This window comes from Myiozetetes cayanensis, unplaced genomic scaffold (assembly GCF_022539395.1).
Source record: "Myiozetetes cayanensis isolate MyiCay16 unplaced genomic scaffold, myiCay2020 scf19, whole genome shotgun sequence".
Lineage (NCBI taxonomy): Eukaryota > Metazoa > Chordata > Aves > Passeriformes > Tyrannidae > Myiozetetes > Myiozetetes cayanensis.
In genome coordinates, this window is record NW_026087400.1 from 12141654 (window position 1) to 12167094 (window position 25441).

General features: G+C 43.5%; 1 protein-coding gene across 2 annotated transcripts in view; it reads right to left on the minus strand.

Annotated features, from left to right (window-relative positions):
• TRPC4AP (transient receptor potential cation channel subfamily C member 4 associated protein) overlaps nt 1–25441 on the minus strand; it is a 34135-nt gene that overhangs the window by 5448 nt on the left and 3246 nt on the right. The window contains exons 2-13 of one of the 2 annotated variants that reach the window (XM_050313571.1): nt 18563–18691; nt 18185–18301; nt 15576–15633; nt 14984–15055; nt 14346–14401; nt 12716–12844; nt 11402–11603; nt 9449–9637; nt 8344–8486; nt 4001–4132; nt 3306–3364; nt 1206–1307 (exon numbers count right to left, since the gene is read on the minus strand). In XM_050313571.1, coding sequence (XP_050169528.1) covers nt 1206–1307; nt 3306–3364; nt 4001–4132; nt 8344–8486; nt 9449–9637; nt 11402–11603; nt 12716–12844; nt 14346–14401; nt 14984–15055; nt 15576–15633; nt 18185–18301; nt 18563–18691 — 1388 coding nt within the window. The remainder of the gene's footprint in view (nt 1–1205; nt 1308–3305; nt 3365–4000; nt 4133–8343; nt 8487–9448; nt 9638–11401; nt 11604–12715; nt 12845–14345; nt 14402–14983; nt 15056–15575; nt 15634–18184; nt 18302–18562; nt 18692–25441) is intronic. The other variant, XM_050313572.1, reaches the window with a different exon arrangement.

The window sequence follows — 25441 nt, forward strand, 5'->3', positions numbered from 1 at the left end:
CCTGAGGTAAATGTCTGCAATACCTGCAACATGACTTCCAAATAAATCCTAAAGAAAAATTATTCATCTTCTCTCATATTGTTAATAGTTCAGAAATACCAATTCACACTTGCAGAAATTAAAAGATTAGGGAAAAAAACCTGCCACGTTTGATCTGAGGAATGAAAACTACACACCTTGCTCAACAAGGAAGCTCTAAATTCCACTTAGAGGCAGAGCAGAGTATGGAAACCTGGATGCTACATGAGATAATTTTGTTCTGTGTGGTAAAAGTATAGAGGCTGTACAACTGCAACAGTAATTGTATTAAACATCTTCAGTGGAGAATCCACCTTGTGCAGAAGCAATGCCTTGACCTCACATTTCAAGAAAGGCAACATGGAAGCTAAATGCTAAAGCTGTAAAAACCCTCGAGTTCTTCCCAATTAGACACAGTATTATGATGATAATTATAATCTGAAAATCCTCTTAGAGGATTCCCTTTTGGAGCAAGGTAAATCTGCTCTGTGCAGCCCAAGTCCCTGCTGAAACCCTGGGAATATTCTGACAACTAAATCCTGCAAACTGTGTTTCACCTGGTGAGGTTTGTACATCAGAATTGTGTATTAAAGAGCTTGTTGAAATCAAAACAGTCAATCCAACAGATACTCCAACGTAACACCAGAGATTCTGTAAGTGGTTTAACGTGTTAATCTAATTTAGCTTATTCTGTTTATTAGCTGCTCTTAAAATACTCTGAGCAGACACCTGGATCTGTTCAAACAGCCTGGAAATGGACATTATGTGTGCACAGACTGCTCCTGAACCTCAAAACTAAGATTTATTTAGCAGGAGCAATTAATGGATTAGAGGGATCAGGGTTTACTTTCCAGGTCTGTCTGCAATGCCTGCTGCACAAAGCCAGGCAAACACTCAGAACTAGAATAACATCATAAAATCTGGGTCATGAACTCAAACCCCCAATTCTGGCTTTCTTTAAGGTTGCTTTTGTTTTTAAAACACCTCACACTGAGCATGAGCACACTTCAGATTTGTTGATAACCATCAATACCACACAAACCTGGACACTTCCTGCTGAAATGAATCACTGAAATTAAAGTGTGGTGGACAGATGGACCTCAAACAGAACAGGTGACATCAAACCTCCACCAGAGATGCTTAAAAAACTCCTAAACTGCTGCCCAAAGCCCTCTATTCCCTCTCACCTGTCAGTGTTGACAACTGCATCAACTTCAGGGATGTTGGCTTTGTGGGAGATTGCACTCAGCTCATTCAGTTCTTGGCTGTTTAGGAGGAGATACTTGTTCCTAAGGCAAGACAGTGGGGGAATAGGGGAGAAAACCAGGATGAATTCCAGAGGCAAACATGCAATTCCACGAGAAGCAAAGCCACAGGGCTGCAGGGCTGGGTAATCCTCTTTCACCTGGCTGCTCTTCACAGCATTCCCACCCTGCTCCCTCCCCCAGGCCAGACAGCTGCTATTTGGTGAACCTCCTCCAAAATTTACCACATTCCAGTTTTAACACTGACCAGCTTTAAGGTGATGATGGCTCTTTGCTGACTTGTTCAAAATCTCATGGCTTGTAATTATTTTCCTCTCATTTTTTAAAATCCCAGCAACATTTTGCTGAATTTCAGAGGACTTAAATAGCAAACCTTTTCACAGCTTCCTACAGTTTTTCTCTGCCTTAGCATACTGCTCTTTATCAGTAATAAGTCTCAGTTAGAAAGCAGAAGCTGCAAAAAAGTACTCAATCATCCTTGTATTTCATTGCTCTCAGCAAACTTCACTCTGGAAATCTTTAAAAACATCATGAAATGTAGAGATCAGAACAGTAATGGATATAAACCCCAGGAATTTGCAGGAAATTCTTTATCAAATACCGAATTTCGCGTAACGAAAATGAATTATTTCATCTGTGAAGCAAATTAAATGCAGAACAAGTCTGACAGAGTACAAATGTAGTCCAGGGGCTCCCTTTGCTGCCCAATGCCAGCATCTTCCTACTTCAAAGTGCTCAGAATCAGACTGTACAGAATTATTTTCAGGGAACCTCAGGGAGTACAGGATGCAGTGATGAGGGGGCAAAAGGAAACTACTCATCAAACCAGCAACTACACGGAAGATAAATTATTAGACCCAAGGGGACTGAGTGTCTCCTTGTTCCAAACACCATCATCCAGATTAGTGCCCACTGAGGCTCTCCTGTAAAGCTTCCTTTGATGTGGATTAACAGGTTTCTGCAAGGAGAACACAGCCCTCCTCTCCCTCCAACAAACAGTTCTGCAAGTCTGCTTTAGACACAATTTTACTGAAATTAATATTAATGTACAAGTACTTGCTCTCCTCTTGTCCTCAGCTAATCTGTGATTTCATAGGAAGTTCGTGCCATTATTTGTTTAAAACCCTTCACCAGATTCCACACATTCCACCTGCTCTGATGTTACAGCTGGGAGCTGTTTTCTGTTTGAACAAGCCTGAGATCTTTGTAGCAGCCACTTAAGTAGGAACGTCATCTAAACAGATTTTATTGGAAAACCTGGAGCGATTCCTGGGCAAACAATGTCTTGCCTGGAGGATTTACAGTGGGTCAGCTTCCCATTCACAAAGCTAAAACTCCACAATCAAAAAGGCTGATACTTCCAATGTAGCCAACAGTATTAGATAAAACCTGCACAGAAATATCATCCTGGCTGTGGATTTGACCAGCACCTGAAGTACAACATGCCTCAAACACAGAGGTTTGTCAGAAGTGGACACCATCTCACAGGACTGAATCAGAGCAACAGGACCCTGATGGAATCAAAGATGCAATTCCACAAGTCAGAACAGAGCAAGAATTACATCTGCACCAGCAGCACAGAAGTAAAAACCCTCCAAGCAAACCCCTCAAACTACTCCAGCAGCCTCAAATTCCCTAAGGATGCCTTTGGCAAGGTAGACAGAAGCTTTCTCCCTGTTCCCACTGGCTCACTACCAGCTCTCAGGGAGAAGGCAGATAAACAACACCATGAAAGCTGCCTCCTTATTTCCTCGGCCAGAAAGTGTTAACTCATCAGAGACATGTTCCAGCACATTGAAGCAAAATGGGCTGGTTTCAAGCATCAACAGGCATATCAAGACATGCCCACTGGAGAGCAGAGCCTTAGGCTGCTCATAGCAGGAGCTGAAAAGCACCTGAAATATGAATTAAGGACAGGACAACATTCCCTTCACGTGGAGCCTGCCCTGTGCTCAGGACAGCTGGAAGTGCAACCAGGCAAACACCACTGAGCCACAACCCACCACAGCTTCTCATACTCACTCGTGGTGATCACTGAAGCTCTGAAGAAGCCTCAAGAATTGTATCTTTAAAGTAATGTCCTAAAAAGAGACAAGAAAAGTAAGAAAAAAAATTTGCTTTAGGGTTTCTGGATATCATTAGTTACCAAGCTGAATAAAAAACCTTTCCAAATCAAAGCCCTCTGGGTCAGCAGAGCAAGTGACTTGCATAAAGGGGAAAGGCTGCACTTTGCAGGCTTCCCAAAATAGACTGCTCCAAGCCTATAAAATTGCTAATTTCTTCTCACTGCAAAGGCAGAAAAGCTCATCAATGTATTGATCAATTCAGAATATCTAGGTTTGGAAGGAAAAAAAAAAGTTAAAGAATACAACAAAAACCTCAACCCCCCCTAAATCTGACTGCGACCCAATTTGTATTCTGTGCCCCTCCTAGTTATCATTTCCTTAAGTTTTGGTTATCTTCTACCTCTGGCTTCCAGGGTCCACCAATTTACCCCCTTTCCCAGTTCCCAAACTAGGAGAGAGGAGAGGCTAAATTGTCCCTGCTAAATGGCTGGCACAAGCCAAAGACTTCAGTGAAAACAATAATTGCCAAGAAACCGAATGCTGCCACATGTCAAGTTGTGGATTGTGCAAGCACCCAGTTCCTCAGCACAACTCCTGAGGATTGTATGACAGGATATGACAACCCAACACAGAATTTTAGGAGTTACTCACTGGGCTGCAGTCACAATTTTGGTTGTGTCCATGCAGAACCAGGGCTGATGCTGAATGCTTCCTCCAGATCAGTTTGTCAAACAAGTTATTGAGGCCAGGAATGAGCCTGAACTCTGCAATCATTTTATGAACCTGGGGACAAAAGAGAGGTACAAAGTCATTTGCTGCAGCCTCAAACACAGATATAACGTGGTCTGGAAACAGATGGGCACAATTCTGTCATTCTCTGCCAAGAGAAGGTGAATTCTTGTACCAAACAGCAAGTGTGAGTTAACACTCACACCCACCATGGTGTATTGTTACAGTAGCTTCCATTTGGTGGACAGGGAGGGAAAACAGACATTTTGGGAGCTGTCTGCCAGTGCTTGTTAACCAATGTTCCTCTGGAAGCAGCTTTGGGCAGGGGGAGATGACTTACAGCACACTGAAAATGCATCTGTACCTAACAATTGTGTTACACAGCTAAGCTGTGAACGTTCTGCTGCCAGTCACCCACGGAGTGTCCTTGTCCTCTCCCTTTCCACTCACACAGCTGAAGCTCAGGAAGGCCTCTGAAGACAACACAAACTATCTAATGGGTGTTGTTCAACTGATCTGGGCAGGAGCTCTGAGCAAAGCTGGGTACAGCAGTAACACAACCACACTCCTTCAGGTTAAGGAGAAGCTGAACTCTTTAGAGAATGATCAGGAGAGAAGGAAATGCTAAAATACTTGGGTTTATTTATCAGTCTGCCTGCCAAGCTGGGACACAGCACATCATGACGTGTTTGAAACAGGGTTACTCATGTAAAAAAGCACCTAATGTTGGTGTGAGCAGCTGCTAAATACCTTCAGTCCAAGCTGTGAGACTTTCGATGTAAGCAATTTGGATGATGAGGAATTAAGGGAAATACAAAGTGGGACTCTCATCAACTGTAGGGCTAGGATAAGCAGTATTCCTTGAGTACAAATGAAAACCACATGACTGGGAAGCACAACAGGCTGCAAAAATTAAGTGCCCAGTGCACTAATGGACATATTCCTTAAAAATCAATAAACAAAATGACTCTATAATGAGCAGCATTTCCAGTAGGTCACTCAAATTTGTTCTATCTACTCAAATATCTGAATGAATCTAAAATAGTTGAACCTGATGCTGTTTTACAGCTCTCCATTTTCTCAGTCTTATTTGCATCATAGCTGATGGCCTTTTTGCATTCTTCCTGGCTGCAGCCACCAGCTGCCCCATCTCTATGGAAATCACGTTCCTGCTGCTGGACATCCCAAGTATCACACCTGAAGATGCATCCAACTCCTTCCCACCTCGTCCATCCTCCCTGAGAGATTGCAAAGCTTGGAGTCCCCTAGTGCTCCAGTATTTTAAAATGCTATTGGACACCTAGATCTCATCACAAACCTCCAACAAAACCAGCTCTGAGGAATCTCTCCAAACAAAGAGCTCCCTGTGTTCTCCCTGTCCCTCCACAGCCAGCATGGCACAGGCACAACAGGAGGAAGCCAAGTGTGTGAGCTGCCTGCAAGAGCCTCAGCCCTCACTACAGGAGAAGCTCTCTCTGTTCCTAGTTTTAACTCCTGAGTCTGCTCCCTCTAAATGACTCATCCCTAATTTCAACTGTGTCTTGTTCACTTTTCAGTTTGCTCAGCTCGAAAGTTCTCACCTTACAGGAGCTGCATGACAGTCACTGCCTTTGCATCACACTTTCTCCCAGACCTCAAACTCATTACAACTACCTGGGGATGCCAAGGCAATCCCTGCTCTGTATTTATCCCTCAAACTCCTTGGATTTTTTCCTACTGCTGCCCACCTTCACATGAATTGGCCTAGTGCTTTCTCACCACTAAAATGTGAGTTTCTGCTGTGTGCAGTGTGGCTCCTTACACCAGGAGCAAGGAAATCACCTGATGGCTTTTCACCCCAGCACAGACATGCAGGACAGCCCAGGAAAATATAAAAGGGGAGCAATTTAGGGTGTGACCATGATGAGAAGGAAGCAAAGGCACAGATATGAGAGAAACACCACTTATCCCCAAGGGTGAGCTCACCCCTGAGGTGGCAGCAAGTCAGTGCTACCACAGTTATCAATTCATGCAAATTAACCAGCAATCAAGTTTACACCCATGATTTGGAGTAAACAGGTTGAGCTGGGGAAGCTGCACAATGCTTCAAGCAAACACCAGACCATCGTGCTGCTTGCCATGGTGGACTGAAGCAGGTTTATGATGCCCTTTAGAAATTCCACGAGAAACGAATCCAACCTAAAACCAGTAAGTCCTCTGGCTGCTTGGACTGGAATCACAGATCCTGTGCTTTAATTCCCTCATGGAAAAGGGACACCACCAAGCAGCTGCAATGCTTGCCAATGAGAGTGCTACTGCAGACACCGCTGTCCCTCACACTGGAGCTTTCCACGGAGAACAGCTCAGCTCCAGTTTCCATCTGCCTGGCTCAGGAAGGGAAACGGAGTCACATCTGCCACACCAGTTTTATGCAGATGAAGGAATGAAAGATATGTGTTTCAAAGGCAAAGGATTTCACAAAAAAGGAAAAAAAAAAGAGCTGACTCTGGACAAGAAGTGTTTGGGAATGAAGTAACTCAAATCTTTCAAGAGTTCAATACCAGTTCCCCTTCCTCAGTCCTGCCAGCTTTATCCTTGGTTTTCCCATCTGCACAGGGGCAGAGAGAGCAGATGAAGGATAAAGAGCTGTTTTCCCAGGAAATTAAAAAATAAATTCAGCTTCAAAGCTAGCTGTTTCAGCAGCATATTTTCTGCCTTGTCATATCTGACAGGAATACACTGGAGCTGACCCAGGGAGGGAAGGAATCCAGCTCCCTGAAGCAGTGGCAGCAGGATGAGTGCAAGCTGTTTCTGCAGTATCTATAAAACTGCATTCCTGTGGTGAAATCAGGCAGGGATGAATTATCTGGCTTGATACAATGGAAAAAAAAAAAGTCCTCCTAACGGATCCACGTTCTGGTGGTTCCCGTTATGCTTGGGCCTCGTTTAAATTTCATTTTATGCCCAACAGAAACAGCATTTCTAAAAGGAACGACAACAGTTGCTTATGGTAGTGATTGTGGTTTCTGCAACAATTGTTTGTTCCCTCTTATAGAGAATCTATTTATTTTTAATGCCAAGTATCCATTTAGAATCCTTGAATGGTTTGGGTTGGAAGGGACCTTAAAGCTCATCTCATTCCACCCCCTGCCATGGGCAGGGACATCTCCCACCAGACCAGGCTGCTCTAAGTCCCATCCAACCTGGCCTTGGACACTCCCAGGGATGGGGAGTCCACAACCACTTCTGTAGGTTCAGAGTGAGCAGGTTAGTTATGTTTGGAACTGCACTACAACTTCTATTTTAAATTCAGGTCAAGAGACTTAAGAGACTGGTGAGTGTTTGTGACTTCGATACAGTGGGAGGTCACCAGCAAAGGCCAAAATCCTCAAGATAAATGTGCTCAAGCAACAGCCCCCCAACACAGCCACTCCTGCTCAACACAACAGCCCTTCAACAACTCACACCAATTTGGCCCTCCTGGTCCCTTCCACCCACACCAGTTTGGCCTCCCAATCTCCAGGGCACGTGAATGTCCCTGCTGTTCCGAGCTCTGCTGAGCTGAGCAGACTGACAAAGTTGGAAACCTGTCAGGACTGCACCAAGGACTGCTTTTCTTTTCCCTGCTCAACATGCTTTTGACCCATTTAAATCAAACCACAGCCAGGCTGCAGGGACTGGTTCTCCATAAGCCCGTGTGAGGCACGGAATAACTTTTTTTTGTTTGTTTCAAAAGGAAGAAAGGCAAAAAGAACAGATAAGTGGGGTTTCCAGGCAGTGACCAGTGCAGACAGCACTCAAGTGCATTCTCTCAGCTCAGAGTTTAACAATTTGCTCACACTCAGCCAAGACATGGGAATCTGCTGCAAAAATCACCCACTCAAACCACTCCAGAGGGTTCCAAAAGTGAGAGCACCCAAGGATGGGGAAGGTACAAAGGGGCTCCATCCAAACAGGTCCCCATGAGGGGTAAGAGGGCCTGGCTGCAGCTTCTGCAGCATCCAGGTACACCCACACACTTCCTCACACAGAGGGACAGGATCCCCATGCAGGAGACATCCTCCTGCATCCATCCTGCACCAGAGCAGCAGCTCTGTGGGGACTGGACCAGCCCTGTCTCCCAGTGGAACACCTCCTGTGTGTCTGGGCACGGCTGCCACGGTGGGACCTGCCCAGCTTTGTGCCTTCAGCCCTGCCCTTCACGTTTCTGTGTCCACGACCCGATTAACAAGCACTCGGGTTCAAAGGCACATCAGCTGCCCGTGTGACCCCGTCCCAGGGCTCACCTGATTCCTCTGCCTCCCCATGAGCAGCACACAGAGAACGTACAACACCTCCAGCTTGTACATGATCTCGTGCATGATCTTCATGGACTGTGGAAGCTGCGTCCGTGTCGAGCTGTTGGCCAACCCACTTTCATCTGAAGACTCTGGACAAGATGGGCAAAAAATGTGAGCCTGAGGCAGCTTCAACAGCAAGGATTTGTTACAGTTATTACTTTTACACCGAACACTGCAGGTGTAGGACCAGCCCCTCTGCTTGGATCTTCCTCTCAGCTAAAAATAGCGATGTACAGCAAGTGACCGATTTAAATCGCAGAAGAGAAAAAAAATACAGCTGGAAATTTAGAGACAAGCTTTTAAAAACTGTTTGTTCATCATAAGCTAAATGACCTAAAATAAGTAGGCTCACCTAAATGAATTAACAGACCACTGCACCAGAACATGGCAGAAAATGTAATGAAAGCATGGGTGAGAGATCAGAAGCATTTACTCCTAATATACTTTCATTTCATACCTCAGGAACAGTATTCTTAGGCCACAGTTAAATAATTTTCATAACCCTCTGCAGAATTACCCTGCTAAGGGCAGAAACAGGAATACTAAGTACTTTGAGTTTTACAAGACATACCCTGCATTTTTGTAATAGCAAAGGGTGAAGAAACAAACCACACATGTGCTTCAAAGCATTTTCCTACGGTTGTATTAACTGGAATAATTATTTTTCTCCAATTACTTACTCAATTTTGCTGAAGTTAGAATGCCTTTTTAAAGAAGGGGCCACTTAACTTGGTATGAAGCACTTGGACCCAAAGCCATCAGCCAAAGTTTTAGAGGAAAATGCTGATGAAGTCACTCACCTCAGAAGGGTTATTTTGTCTCTGCAGGGAGATTAGTGCTGAGGATGTACAGCATTACAGGGCTGTCTAAGCATGCAAAGGGCACAGACTGCTGAAGGACATTTCCTACCTATTCTGCTAACTTTTAATCATGAAAAAAAACATCAGTGCTACATGAGAACAAACTGGGAATAAGATCTAAATACTGATATTTCTAGTTGAGATGAGTGGCAAACCCTGGAGAAGGTTAGGATGGAATGCAAGCCAGGTACCTGTACTGCTCTGCTCTGCCTCTTCATTTGCCACTCTCATCAGTGCATCCAGAACCAGTGCATTGTCCAGCCAGGTGTACCACTCTTCCAGTTCCTGGAGGAAGCTGGAAGTACCTGTGGTTTCAGACACTTTCCGTGTTGCCAGTTTGCACAATCTCTCTATGAAGCCTGGAATATTCAGAAGTGTAGCTGAAAAAATAAAAAGAAAAAAAAAAGGAAAAAAGAAAAATAACTTTATTACTATTTAAGACCAACACAGCAGTCATCAAACCCTCCATACCACAAGGTACCAAAACATCTACATCAGGGATATAGAAGAGTATGGTTAAAAAGATCTGATCAGAAAGATCCAAAGATGGAAGAAGTCAGTGCAGCCTCCTATTAAGGACTGGAAGAGAGTTTCACATCCCAGGAATAATTCAGTGCTGTTTTCCAGTCCACAGTGAGTCAATATCAAGGAACTGATCTGGCTGACAATTAAGCTGGCAGAAGTAAAGCACCAGCCCTTGGAATGGGCAGCTCCACACCCCCTTTCCTCTGTGTGATGCTCCTCCTTCATTTCCCCTCCTGTGTGTGGTGTTTGTCTCACAGCAAACTGAACTGGCTCACTGGAATAGCTGGGGGGAAAGCCCTCAGCTTTTTAAGTAATGGTTTCCTGAATGAGATCATCAAGGAGCAAAACAGATGGGGAATACCCCACAGCAGCCTCAGGTTTGAGGGGTTTAATGGTGAAACTGCACCCTTAGAAGGAACAGTGCAAGGACAGAAGTCACTGCTTTGCAAAATGCTTGGGGAGCTGCATTTTGCCCTCAAGTTTTCAGAGAATAATTTAATTACAGGACCTATTTATTAAAGATACATAGGGTTCACTTCACTACACACTTGCAGATGCAACTGGAAAAAGGCAAAGAATTTGGTCATTAACGTTATAAGAAAGAATTTAATCTCTTAAAGGATAAGCTCCCTGATAAAATTCTTAAAGTAGAATATATTTTATCATCTCAGAATCAGTTTCTAATCGTGCACACAAAAAATGACTAGTTAAACATTTGCTTGGTTAAGTTCAGCTCTGGGGGATCCAATTTCAACTGACTGAAATTGAACTCAGTACCCACACCTACCCATACTGGTCCACTGCTCTTCACAAGAGAATTCTGGCTATCCCAGAGTAGAAAACACACCCATCCCATTAAAGTTTCTCAGTTGCTGTATTATGCTACTCATCTCTCACTGCCTCCTGCTCTCACATCTGCTTCAGAAGCCCAAATGCTTTTCAGCACAGTTAGAACTGAAAACAGCAGATTCTATATTTGAGGGCACTTCAATTTAACTTTTCCAACTCCTACTGATCCTTCTAGGCAAGGCTTTTTGCACTTGAGGAGTACTCAGCAAAATAAGGAAACCTACACTATGCCCTAAGTTAAAGCTGAGATCAGACCTACGGATTTCCAAGGCTGTTTTGGTAACAGTGGGCAACATAACTAATATTAAACACAATTTCCTTGTTGATAAAGGCAGACATCCTGCTCAACACAACATCAGATAAAATCAGAGAGGAACTGCTCCAACAGCAACCACGCTGCACACAGTTTTAGTTCAGAAATCAGTCTTTTAAGGAGGACACGGAATTACCAAGAGTTGCCATGGACATGACTGAGGCAGTGAAAGCAAATCCAATTATTTTAAGCCACTCAGTTCATCAGAGAGTGCTGAAATGACAGAAATTAACCCACCTAATTAGCAACACTGTATCAACCCAAAAGCTACAAAGTAAAGTTCATTAGCAGGAAAGACTGTTTCCAGGAAACTGCCTGAGGGATCACGAAAATAAAGAAAAATGCTCTGTAAGACACAGCACTTTCAGTATCCTCCAGAAACATAAATGACATTGAAAAGGGGAAAATTGAGATTACTATGGAGATTACTGTGATTTGTTCACAGGGTAACAATTACCTTGATTAATCTCAGCTCGAGAAGGACCCAGGTTTTTTTTCTGCTGGGCATTTTTGGCAAGAAGAGTGTGCTTGTCATCACTGCCCGTGTCGAGCTCAGAAATGGTGACAGCCAGGATCCTGCAGAAGTTTGCCAGCTGCTGCTGGTCAAAGCTGGACACCAGGCTGGCCAGGTTGGGAATATCATCCAGCTGGATCATTTCCTGGAGGAGGCAACACCAACTGAGTCACATGTGACGTTCAATAAGTGAACACAGACACAAGATCCTCCCTGGGGAGCTCTGTGGGTTATTCCAATGTTAGTAAAGGAGAAGCAAGCAAAGACTCTGAAAGCAGATGGGATTTACAACTGCTGTACAGATTTTAAAGACTAGATATTTGCAAAAAATCTGGGGGCCCTTTTTAACTAAAAACCCCACAAACCAATTTAACACATAAATTATGTTCGGGTATTAAAAGTTTCAATTTTGTTTTCCACTTCTGTTTTTTCTTTGAAGCTCACAGATAAGAATCACCTTTCAAATTACTTTTCAGTTTTTTCATCAAAAGATCTTTTTAATAAAAAAGAGGCTGAAAACAGTTGTCAGGAAAAAAAACCATTTTTGTTCAGACAAACCAAGCTTTTTTCTTATCTATTTCAGAGAGTACACCTACCTCAACCTCGCTCTAAGTAAAAAAAGTATCAAGTTACAGACACCTGACTCTCTCCACAAAATGTACATAGACACTGCTCATGCAGGGTTTTCCCAGGGTTACACCTTTAATATTTTATTTGCATCACATCAGAGAACTCAGCTGTAATGATGATGGCAAATATTTAAAAAAAACAACCCTCATTTGTGCAGAAGACTGAAGTGTCCTGTTTCCCCAGCCTACAACTTGCTTGAGAGGTGACAAAGCCCAAGGTGAGGGAGAAGGATGGGAAGCCCTTCCAGATGTCATGAGGACAAATATAATGTGTGAAGGGTAATCAGAAGGCAAGGATGAAAAATTACTGTATATGAGGTTCATGTCCTTTATTTGAAACACTGGCTGTACTTTAATGACAGTGAGGTACTCAGATGATGGGTGCTCACCTCCCATCATCCTCTGAGCTATGGAAAAGCATTGCAAGGATGACTCCACGTGAACAGTTTGGCTTCTGTATGAGATGTGATTGAAGTTAATGATCACTGCCAACAGTGAGGTTTCAAATAAACTACAAGTGGGACTGGCAGCTTAAGAGGACTGTCCTCAGCAACTCTTCAAAGCAACAGCTCTTTCCTCTACTGGCCTGAAAAGCCATACAAATAAATCAAAGAAACCAGCAACTAACCTTTTTAACTCCCAGGATATCTTCAATGAGCGTTGCAGTTTGCAGGAATGTCTTTTTGTTTGTCATCAGTGTAAACAGGAACAACACGAAGTCGTTTCTTTCTGCCAGTCGCCTCGTGACTCCTTCCGTCTAGAAACGAGCACAGACCCGGTCAGAGCCCACCCTGAGGAGCCCCACGTCACAGCACCTGCAGGACACAGCCCTACAGATGGTGTGTTACTGAGCCAGCCACCCCTGACACCAGGAAAAGTCGTGTTTACGGCCACCAAAACCAACCCCAGTCCTTGTTCGGAGTTACCATGAACCTGCAAAAACGACAGGCTCCGTGATGAGAGGCTGCACCTCAAGAGTTGTTTACTTGCCTGAATCAAAACTCAACACTGCCTGCCTGGCAACACTCCAGAGAGGCTTGTCTCTGCTTTCCCATACAAATTGTCACCAGCTCCATGTCATGGCAAATGCAGCCACTCCTCAACCCTCAGCACCACTCTCAGCCTGAGCCACCCAAATGCAGCACTGGCCTAAATAAACCTGGTGATGAACCCAAAAGTCACACTGAGGCCTGAACTTGAGTTCAGCACTGAATTTAAGACTGGCTGTCATGCTCTAATTATTAGACAACTTTCATGCTCTGAGCTCTGCTGAGAGCACAGCCAGGAACTTAAAACTGCCTCCTCACTGCCTGCAAAGCTGTCTGCTGTATGTGCCTGGCATATCACCAGTGATCACAGAACTACACTGGCTTAGATAGTTCCTCAATATCTACACATTAATATTGCTCACACACCACTTCTGTGATCCTGCACACTTCTCATTCAAGAGACAGCGGTAATACCAAAACGAATTAAAACAGCAGCTACTCTAAAAATTGCAAACTCGCTTCTTAGCACTTCAGGCTATTCACAGTTTGCAGAAGTAGCGTTACCTGTAGTTAAAAAAAAAATCATCTAAGCCAAGAAAGAAAGCATCCCTTCTCTTTCCCCTCCCATGTTTGCAGATCCTCAGCAGTGAGACATGATTGTGTAAGACTCACACTCTGGAGATTAAGCTGATGTCTTCAGAACAGCTCCAAGCCACCAACTGCCTGTCTTTTTTTATAATTTTTGTTAAACAACGTTCCCTGGGTTATGGCATAATGAAGTGTGTGATGAAGTAAACAATCCTGAGGATGTTCCCTGCATGCATAATTGGAGGCCTGTGCTTTTAGCATCTTAATGACAGGGTATTTCCACAGGCCTTTAACCCAGCACCTTCCCTAGCACTGCTCTGCCATCCACAGAACTGAACTAAACTGATATCCAGAACATGAAGGAGTTGCAGGATCAAACTTAAAACACTTGGCCAGCATCCATTTCTGAACAAGACCAGCTGCAGCTGGGGTTAACAGAGATCCATTTCCAGTTTCAAATTTTAAGATGGAGCTCAACAAAGGCTGGCATGGCTTTCCTGTTGAAACACAGAGACAGAAAGATCCAAACCAGAGGATTTAACTTGACTGAGAAACTGTGTAACACACTGAAGTATAGGGTGGTCCTCTATTTAACTGAAGGAATTTTCACATAAAGCTTCAGAGTAAGTTTAAATTACAGTTAAGAGTCCGTATGTTGTCTTTTGCAGCAGTTGTACTTACACACAGACACGTGTTGTACAGTATGCTGAGACAGTCCTTGATGAGGTCATCACTTACTGCAAAGGAGAGAACAGTCAGTCACCAGCCTGAGGCTGCCAAGGGGCACCAATGCCAAGGAGTGCCACAGAAAGGTATAAAATGGAGAATTTCAGGCTGCTATCTCACATCACTTGTGCAAATGCCTTGGAAGAAGCACTCAAACCGCCAGGGTTAGATGGGATATTGGGGAGAAATCCTTCCCTGTGAGGGTGGGGAGGCCCTGGCACAGGTTGCCCAGAGAAGCTGTGGCTGCCCCATCCCTGGAAGTGTCCAAGGTCAGGTTGGATGGGGGCTTGGAGCAACCTGGGCTAGTGGAAGGTATCCCAGCTCGTGGCAGGGGGTGGAACTGGATGATCTTTAAGGTCCCTGTCAACCCAAACCATTCTACAACTCTGTAAGTCTTTACCTGACCTGTTCACATGTTAAATTATTTAATATGGGGGGGAAAAAAATGACAGTTCATGCAGTTTTCTCCACACAGCACCTGGACTTTATAAGAACAGCTTACCATCTGATTCACTGCACATTTTAATATTTAAAATATGTTTTCAGTACAGCCCTACAACAGCTGACTCTAGCTCAAGTTTAAGCCACTTCACCTTTGAAGTTCCCTGGCTGAAGGGCACAGAGTGCACCAGGACAGTCCCTCTCCTCACAAGGGCTCAGGGAACCTGCAGAGTCACAAACAGGGGAAATGAAAACACTAAAGCAAAGCTGCTCCAGCAGGAAAGTTGTGCTGAAGCCACTGCACCCCCTGGCAAAGTTCTCCTCACAGCAATGTGGAAATGAGTCAGGAGAACAGCACATTTTTTATCTCACAATCTCTGTAGCTCCTATTACATAAACAATGTTTTGTGGCTTATTATTAAAAATTGCTCACTGTAGCTGTAGCCACAGTAGCAATAAGAGTTTCCACGGATTGCAGATTTAGTCCTTTGAGTGAGGGATGTTGTGCTGAGTGTATGAACCCTCTGGAGCTGTGTGACTATCCCAACAGGTGACTATCCCAAATCCCAGCACGAATCAGTACCACGGAGAACAAAGAGCCCAGTGATTCATTCCTAAATGAATCAACAGGAAATTGCTGGTATGGAAAGAGAATAACAGAAAAACAGAACAATTTCTGTCTGAATAAGAACACAAGGAAAAATTAGGGGGGGGAGGAAGAGATAAAACATGCTATTTACTTACTTTTCTGCTTCTTTTTCTGGGTAATAAGAGTTGGTCTCATGAGAATTTCTACCAAAAGCTGTAAAGATAAGATAAAGAATTAAAGGAATGATCATTTAGATACAAATACCAATTAATTTGTCAGTGACAAAAGTCAAACATGGACCTGTCTCTGCTGAAGTCACAGAGGTGAATTATGGAGGCTCTACAATCAAAACTCCACTGGTGTCAAAATCACACTGATAAAAAATAGTTGCATTTACCCTGAAGAAACAGTAATGGTTGTATAAAATAATCTCCCACTGGCAAGTCTGAAAGAATTTGAGCCTGCAAGGAATGTGCCTTCACATGCCTCCAGATAAAATCAGGAATGGCTACCACACATCTCCCAAAACAGGGAATCTTTAGCAATAATCTGCAGAGAAATGCAAATTTTGCAAAGGCTTTCCCTAAATCTTTCTGGCCTTCAAAGGTATTTCAGGTCTAGACACAACAGAATTTGGTTGCTCCAGATTTTAATCTCACCAAGAAAAAGCCACTGCTGGTGTTCATCACCTTGATCTATACTTATTATATACTTACAGATGTTGCCTCATTTCTATTTAAGGAATGTAACAATCAGTTTTCCAAGACTAGGACTGTGGTCCTGTTAAATGCAGAACTGATCTTTAGTTGCTCCAGTCTATACCATTGATTTGTCTTAAAACATTTTGAAAAATAAGTATTTATTTAAAAATGAGAGATAACCACTAGAAGCAACTGATAACTCCTCCCAGTACTGCAAAATGCCCCTAGTTTTAAAATTCAGTTAAAAATTATCAACAGCAATGTAGGCACCACCCACCCGATCAATAAACTTTAAAATTTACTACTTGCCCTCTTAGTCCAAGCTTAACTTTGCCCTTCTTTTAATGAACTACCCACCCAGACACAGAGGAAACCACCTGGAGGCCACATTTTAAGCACTGACAAATAAATAAATAGGAACATACATTTTCCAGCAATATTTGTAATAGTAATTGTAGCATCAACAGAGTAGAGAAAAATGACTGCAGCAGCAATGCAGAGCTCATATGAATGGCTCCTGTTTTAGGAGGAGAATTCACAGCTCAAGGTTTGGGGTTTATGTTTTTTATGCTTTAATGTCGTGTGGTAGAAGGCATGGAAAGGGAATTATGAGATCTTATTGCTTGGAATGGGGGTGCATTCAGGTATAAAATCCAAGAGGCTTCATCAGTTCATGTGTTTGCACCCTCAGGTCATATTTTACATGGATTCATATAAAGGGAGGACAACGTGGTTTTGTTCTTCCTTGATGTAAAGACTGTCAGAATCCAAAAATATTATAAAGAATATACTACCATTATAGCTTAGAGAATACACTGCAAATTGAGGGTCCTTCAGAGTTACTCATGGTTCACAGTCCAAAATATTGCAAAACAATCAGCACCAGCAGGTCAGATTGATTCCCCTTCAAGCCACAGAGCAGGATTTTTGGAAAAAAAAAAAAAAAAAATCACAGCACTGGATTCTACCACTGCCTTTAACCACATTAAACCCACCTGTATCAGCCAAATCTCTGGCCACAGCACCAGGTAATTACAGCATATCTGATATTTGCCATCTCCAGCCCAAGGGGAAAAAAAACCAACCAAACCCCAATCAGCAAAAAAAAAAACCAACTCACCCCCAACACACACAGATTCTGTGCATTATTGTTAAAATCATTCCTACAGGAAGTATCACTATTTTCCTTTAAAATCAAAAGGGAAATTTAGAACATTTTCAGGAAGTGTTCTAAATTGCTTGGGTAGCTGAAGACTTTTGTCCTCAACTGACAGCACACAGGCAACTAAACCACTGCTCCTTTCAAACCAGCACAAATACCAGTTTTACTTAAGTAAAGGCATGCTAAGTGTAACAAGAAAGCAGCAGCAAAAACTGCTTAATTAGATAATTAAAAAAAGGGAAGAAAAAGGCAGAGAGTGACAATTAGTTCATCAGAAAATATAAATCATGCATTTCTGATGGAAGCCAAGATCCCAGAGTGGGTCACTGTAACACTGAACAAAGGGGTATTTCTGTAACATGGAATTAAAACAAATAAACAAAAGGATAAATTGCCAGAACCTCAACAGAAAACTTACAGTTCTTTAAAAAAACCCCACTTTTCCATAGATGAAGCAATAAACACAGACAACGTGGCTAAGAGCGTCCTAAAAAACTGCCACACATCCCTCAGTGGTAAGTGAAATTCTCACTGCTCTGGTTCCAACTGTAGCATTTCATCTCACAATAAGGAATCGTCTGAAACTGTTTTCACTGAGAACTAAAGACCTCACCTTTGTAAGTTAAAAAACAGACTGAGTGAAGAAATATCCAGGTTTTCTGGCTGTTTATCATATAAGAGAAAGCCCACTTTTTTATGTGATACCTTGAAAAACACCCCCCCTTAGTATTTGGATTAATAGAAACAGGCACAACTCCAAGGGTCAACATCAACGTGGTAAACTCATTCTGTAGCTTGCATTTAGGAGCTTCAAAGGTCTCAGAGACCTCACCGAAGGGATTTCTCAGGGGCATGATTGTCATGAGGAAATGTTTTGATATTGTTGAAAAAACACACTCACATCGACTCCTCCGAATAAGTCGAACGTGTACGTATTTGGGAAAGTGGACTCTTGAGCAGCTTTTCTGTCCTCTGTAACATATGCCATGGCTTCCATTGAAAGAAGGGGAGAAATTTCCTGCATGGAGTAAAGAAAAAAATTAAAAAATTAAAAAAAAAAATCAAGAGATGGTTCAAGAAGAAAACTGCTCATGAGCATAAACACAATCACCTCCCACGATTTGTGTGACCCGCTGACTAATCACTACATGCATTCCCAGCTCTTACCTACCAGCCCATTTTCAGAGATATTATCATGCAAACAGCTTCAAAAATTAGTTAGAATTATGATATTAGGCAAAATCATGCCTGGCTGTAAGAAGGACAGTGCAGGCAGTACCTTTAGGATGCTTTGGCACTGGGAGAAGTCGCTGTTTGGGTGGCTGTGCTCATACAGCTTCTGCAACAGCAAGGGAATCCCATTCCACTTTGCTTGCTTATCTCTTTCCTTTAACAAGGCCTCTGTGATCTGCAAGGAAGGAACAACATAATTCCCATGTGTCCAATGCTTCATAAGCAGGAAAATAACCTTATCACCTCCTCCATATCAGCAACAGAATATCATGGAAAAATAGCTTCCTGTAGAGAGTACCACTACAAAATCCAGCACCTCTTTCCATGAAGCAGTTTATCCAGGACTGGGAGCTGCAGAATTTCACAGTATCTGAAGCAGGGCAGGGCTTCAAGCAGATTTTGTCATTTAGAGCACTTCATCTCATCCTGTATTTTTATATTGATCATGTATGTTAAAATGGAACACACTAGTCTCTAAATAATCCCATTAGCAGCACTCCAATTGACAGGTCAGTGAGGGAGGAACTGGGTGCCCTTGCCACTATCCCAAATTAAATTATTCTAAGGTGTAGAACACATTAGCTGGAAAGGCTTCACTACTTGAAATGAGTATTTCCTCAGCCAAGTCCCTGAAGCCATTATTGGTCACAGCACTGACCCAAACCATGAAGACTGACAAGCAACCTCCAGAAGAACACATCAAAGATACAGAGGAAATTCCCTTCTGTTATAAATGGAGGCCACCAACTAAATCAGTAAAACAGCAACGTTGGCTGAGAAAGAGGCTGCAGCCACAAATAAAGAACACTTTGGCATTTGCTATTACGCTTGTCCAAACTATCTTCAAGTTTGTCCTTCTCACCAAAAGATTAAAAAAAAATTCTCAATAATCACCACTGTATTTTACACCTGAAAAAAGAAATGAAGAAGCAGCACAAGACTAAAATATTCTGCTTAGAATCCACGAAAGATGTTTTGAAGCCCGAACACTTCCAGGTTAACACCAGCAGAAGCTGTAGAGAAGGACCTCTTTGGGAAAATTCACCATCCAGTCAATGCTGACCAAAACTTAACTCCCTCTCTTTATGATATTTCAGAAGTACCTACACCAACCCCCAAAAAGGGAACTATTCATGTACAGAAAGGTAAAGCAGACAGTAATTACAGCCAGCAGGATTTCAAGGCAACATTTAGAACACAGATAATCCTGACTTGGAAGGGACCCACAAGGACCATCCAGTCCAACCCCTGGCCCTGCACAGACACCCCAACAATCCCACCCTGTCCCTCAGAGCGTTGTCCAAACCCTCCTGGAGCTCTGGCAGCCTTGGGGCCGTGCCCACTGCCCTGGGGAGCCTGTTCAGTGCCAACCACCCTCTGGGGAAGAACCTTTTCTCAGCATCCAACCTAACTCTGCCCTGACACATGCGTGCATCTGCTCTTACTCCTAGGTCTAAACCTCTAAGCTGTTCTCATTCTGACCCTTCCCGGGGTTAAATGAGTTTCCCTCCCTCCTGCTTAAGTGTTCCTTGTTAATAATTAACAGCCAGGAAATCTCACTCATTGTTTCAGCCAAGACATCCTTCTCAGATACACCTCAGTGTGCAATTCCAAAGGGCCATTCAAGTCCTGATTAGACAATTATATGCAAATATACCCCAATTTCTGACTGAGAATTTAACCCTTTTCTCTGCTTGTTATACAAGAAGACCAGAAAACTGATGCAAGCCCATGAAAATTCAGCCTGGCAATGTAGCTGCTGTGGGTCCTCATCCTTCCAAGCTTCCCAGATACTTAGGGGTCTTTTCCTGATAGAAGACCTAAATTTGTGGGTAACTAAGAACTTCCAGGCTCTTGAAGTATCAGTTCAGGTATGAAGTATCAAGTTTTCTTGCTACAAGGGGTGACTGAAGCAGCATGAGCAGACCTGGGACATGAAGTCAAAAACATTTTTACCTTCTCCCTGCTTTCTGACTTCTGCAACAGAGTAATCAACCAGCACTGCTGGAGAATGACACAGAGTTTCCTTCTGAGGAGGAGAAATAACAAAGGGCAAAACCAGAATGTCACAATGGCTTCTTTTCATTTGGACTCCAGCTCAGCTCCTCCTGAAGACACAGACTCCCATTTCTCCTTGTGATTCCCGGCACAGAGGGAGCCAAAGGAGCTCTCCACAACCCCATCCCAGGTGTGGGAGGAGCACACAACCCCAGGGGCGGTGGAGGAACTGGATTAATGACTGGGTAAAGTGCAAAGAACACACAGCAAAATGCCAGGGAAAGAGTCCAGCTCTGGCTCCAGCTGATGGGAAGATACCCCAGGCAGAGGTGACGTGCTTGGGCTGCAGCTCAGGTTCCAGCAGCAGAATTCAGTATCCAGCTGCTCTCTGGAAAGGCCAAGAGCCCTTAATTGACATTAAAATCTTGTCCTGGGCTTAACACCACTTTGTTAATCTCACATACACTCTTGGTTTGGGGTAGGATCCATCCCCACTCCCATTTTTGTACTCCCTGTCCTGGGCTCCCAGAGGCAGCCACAGGAAAATCTTTTAGAGCTGAAATTCTGAAGGAGTGAAGCAAATGTTTCCTTGCTCTCATCATCTTTTAACTGCTTTCAAAAGAAAAAAAAAAAAAAAAGGCAGTTTTTCTTTCTCTTGATTTAACATGTCTTTGGTTTCATGGCAAGCTCTGGCTTGTGGTCCCTCTTCTGTGTTTATGAGGCTGCCCTGGCTCGGGATATTTCCATTGTGGCCAGGCAGGATTTGCCAACGCAAAGATTTTGGATTCTCTGAAGGGATTAAAATTCAATCTGACTGTATGGAGCTGTCCTTCTTTACAGCCAATTTGGTTAAAAGCTGCATCTCTCCATTTCTGTACCCACAGCCAGTCAATGGTTTTCATTTATAGACAAAGGTGGTTTTCTTCTTGGCTCTTCCTGGGCAAATTTTACTGAATAGTCATCAGTAAAATGGGTTCCTTTCCTCTGTAAAAATTTTTGGTGTCATCCAAGAAGGGTAAGTGCAACCCAACACTGATTTCTCAGAGATTTTGTTCATTCACTGAAAAATTCTGGATAAAATACCTGAAATCTTGCACACAGAGCTTGAGAAGTTGGGTATTACCCAGGAAAGGGGAGGCTGCAGCAGCCCAGGTGGAAATGGTATCCACACCCGTGGTTTCCTGGATCCTGTTCCCAGCCAGGTATCACCACCTCCCCAGGATCATCCATCCATCCATCCATCCATCCATCCATCCATCCATCCATCCATCCATCTCCCCCACTCCAGCTATGCCACAAAGCCGTGGCAGTGTGGATTTGCTGGAAGGACAATCAGAGGCTTTCCAGAGGATTTAAGTACAGAGTTAAAAGTGTGTCCTCAAGCTCATCCATGACTGCAAGGTAGAGCAGACTAAGGGGTTTTCTTTTTAAAGGCTCCTAAAGAACTGGGCCCAGGATTTCCAAGGAAATTACTGATACTACTACACAGTTTAAAATAACTTTTATGCATAATTTTTCTTGGAAGTATAGAAAGAGCTAAACAAAGGCTGCACTCAAGTCTAAATATTTCTTGAAATTTCTTTCTAATCCTCCTGTCTTTTAAATCCTTTTAAAGATCACAAAATCATAGAACAGATTCACAGAATGTCCTGAGCTGGAAGGGACCCACAAGGACCATCCAGTCCAACTCCTGGCCCTGCACAGACACCACAACAATCCCACCCTGTCCCTCAGAGCGTTGTCCAAATCCTCCTGGAGCTCTGGCAGCCTTGGGGCTGTGCCCACTGCCCTGGGGAGCCTGTTCAGTGCCAACCACCCTCTGGGGGAAGAACCTTTTTCTAATATCCCACCTAACACTCCCCTGACAGCAGCCATTTGCAAGATGGTCAGTAAATAATTACGAATAATACCTGAATCTCCATGAAGTTTTATGTTTTTACCCAAATCCACCCCTTGATCAGTTTAGTTTCCCTTCCATTTCTCCCCTCTGCTCATTCTCCAGGCACAGCCTCTCCAGCAGCAGCTCCTCCCTGCTCTGTGTCCCTTCCCCTGCCCAAACATTTGTTACTGCCCTGAGACTTCTTGCAGCTACAACTGCTTCCAAGTCCCTTCCCCTTCCAGTGAGGATTTTCCTTATTATCCGTGTTCCTGCATTCTCATCTCCCAAGAAAGTAAACCCCTGATTTTCCAAACCTTTTCCTCCCCTTTGCTGAGCTGTGGTCTTCCCAGAGCAGGTGACGGCAGGAGAAACACCAGGAGCTCATCCTCCCCTTCGCTCTCCAGAGCAGGGAGAACAGTTCCCTGATAAAATTCTGTCTCTATTTCACATTTTACCCTTCAAACATTTCACTGTCTAGCTGAGCACTCACTCCAGGAGGGCATTTGCTGTCATCTTTCGAAAAGCAAAAAGCAGTGACTCAGGTGTCCAGGCATCTTTGCAGCTCTAAAGGATTCGTGCTGTGACAGACTTCACAGCTATGACACATCAGTTGTGAGTTTCTTTTAATTCCATTTTGCATTGCAACCATACATTAAGGTTGGAAGTGCTTTTAAAAAAGCAGAGTTTTCATTCTTGGTATTTTCCATGACCACTTCTAAAGCACGTATTTAAATGTCCTCAAAGTTTCAAAGCAAAGAGGCTCAAGATTATGGATCTTGAAAAACAGATGCAAGCATATTGTCTCTATGTATTTTTAATAAAATTGAAGCTTTTCCAGATCCTTTCCTTCAAGCCTTTCAGGCTGTACCTTTAAAAACAGGAAACCAATATTTGTGCAATTAAATATTTAATTTTCCTCAGAACATTAATAACTTAGGAAGTCATCTCTGACAGGCTGCCAGGAGAATGATTATTCAAGATTTTGGGGAGTGCCCCATCATCCCAGCTCATTATTACATTTTCCTTTCCAGTTGCTAACAACCATCCATCAGCCTGGCTAAGCTGACTCCTTCCTCACACAACAGGCTGTAACCAAGGTAAGTGACCTCCTCCCAAGTTTTCCTTCACTGCAGGAACACAACTGCTGACCTATGGAGTGATTCTGGAAAGAATTCCAAGGGAGAAGCTGTGGGCCTGCAGCTCTGGGGCAGAACACCGTGGTCAGCCACCACTGAGCTCTGATCAAGAACCATGTCAGAGCCCCCCAGACATAATTCATAAAAAGAAACTCCTCCACTGATATTAAGCCAGGAGAAGTCCATTTAAGAGCACTTATGTCCAGCCTCTCTCCAGCTCCTTGATTCTTCAAGTGCAGATCAAGTTTCCTGTACCTACTGTTTCTCCATCCTCCCCAGCCCCTCTCCCTTCTCCTGCCATCCCAGAAGCCAGGTATGAATCCAGGGACACACTGTCCTAGGATAAAACCTGCCACAGCTTCCAGGCAGGCCTAACCCTCCCAATGATCCCAACTACAGCTCTACTCACCAGGACTGGAAGAAGAGCTGGTCTACCAAGTCAAGAACAGGTCCTGAGATTCCCAAATCCCCACATTTCCAAGAGCAGGACAACTCCAACATGGACCTCTGACACCAACAGCTCTCCAAAACCACTACAGGATCTACCAGAGCTATTAGTGTTTGCTTTGATCATCTTACTCTCAGAGAGAAACAGATCAACTAATAAGTAAAATCATATTAACTTCTCACTGAATACTTTTCCTTGGAACTGCCTAGGTTTCTTCTTTAATTCATTTTGAAAGAAAACAAAACCTGCAGGGATATATCTAAGGAAAAAGCACAGAAACACGAAATATCACAGCTGTAACACTCCTCTTCCCACTCATCTTCAGCCACACAAAAAAATAGACTATTCAAGTCCAATACAACCACTTTTTGAGCACTTCCAGTGCATGACAGAGCTCTGGGGCCTGTTACATAATAAAAGCATTTCTAGGCTTTCTAACACTCCCTCGCTGTCCTCTCCTGAAGAGGCCTAAGCTTGCTAAGACCCACACAATTAGAGCTACTCAAGTGGATTATATTCACGTGAATGTTGTTTTGGCGGTGCTGTTTTAAGGAGGAAACAAAAAACTGATTAGAAAACAAAATATTTTTCTCAGACTTAGGAAGCTACTTCAGCCTGTTGAAAACCTGCAAGGGTAGGAGCTGGAAATCTGGGTGTCTGAGGCAGAAAATGTTTTCCTTGCAGAGAGATTTTTTTTCCTGAGTGGATAGGGACTACCCTGCGAAAGGAAGTGTCTATTCCTAGGGATAGCAGGGCATGAATTACAGCTGGAAAAAGAGGCTTGTTTTTTCCATTCTGATTGTTTCAGCTAAGCCTTGGCAATCCTGTGAGGGTGAGAGCAGTGCTGACAATCAGCTCTTGGGACTGCACCAGGAGCATGCTGGTTTGCCAACAAATCCCTGGTTAGTCCATTATTACACTGCTCTGTCTACAGGGATTCCCATAGCTGCACCTAAATATCTTCTGGTTTCATGCTGTATCCATGTTTTTCACAGCTGGCTTGCAGCAGATGAAGTGTGTGCCCTCTTGCTAAGGGGATTTGAGCTCCATCAGCTGACCCAAAGTGTTATTTTGCCTTCAAGGAACAGCAGCACAAGCCCCATTAGAGCTTGTTCCCTGTGCCTGTGACACACGGCACAGCTGTGTCCAGAGAGGGACAACACACCAGCCCACTCACAACCAGGACTCCTCCTTTTTAGAGAATGTGTGACACTTCTGGAAAGTTGATTCACCAGCTCCTGCAAAGCCCCTTCCACTGGCTCTGGGGTCAGTGCAGGGCAAACCCCGGCCCAAGGTTAAGCAATCTGATACCAACCTGTGTCCTGGGCACCAGCTGATGCCCGAAATATGGATAAAATGGATACAGGAACAGATAATGGCAATATACACTGAAATCTGATTTACCCATCAACCTTATTATCACAGAATCATTTAGGTTGGAAAAGACCTCCAAGTCCAGCCTGT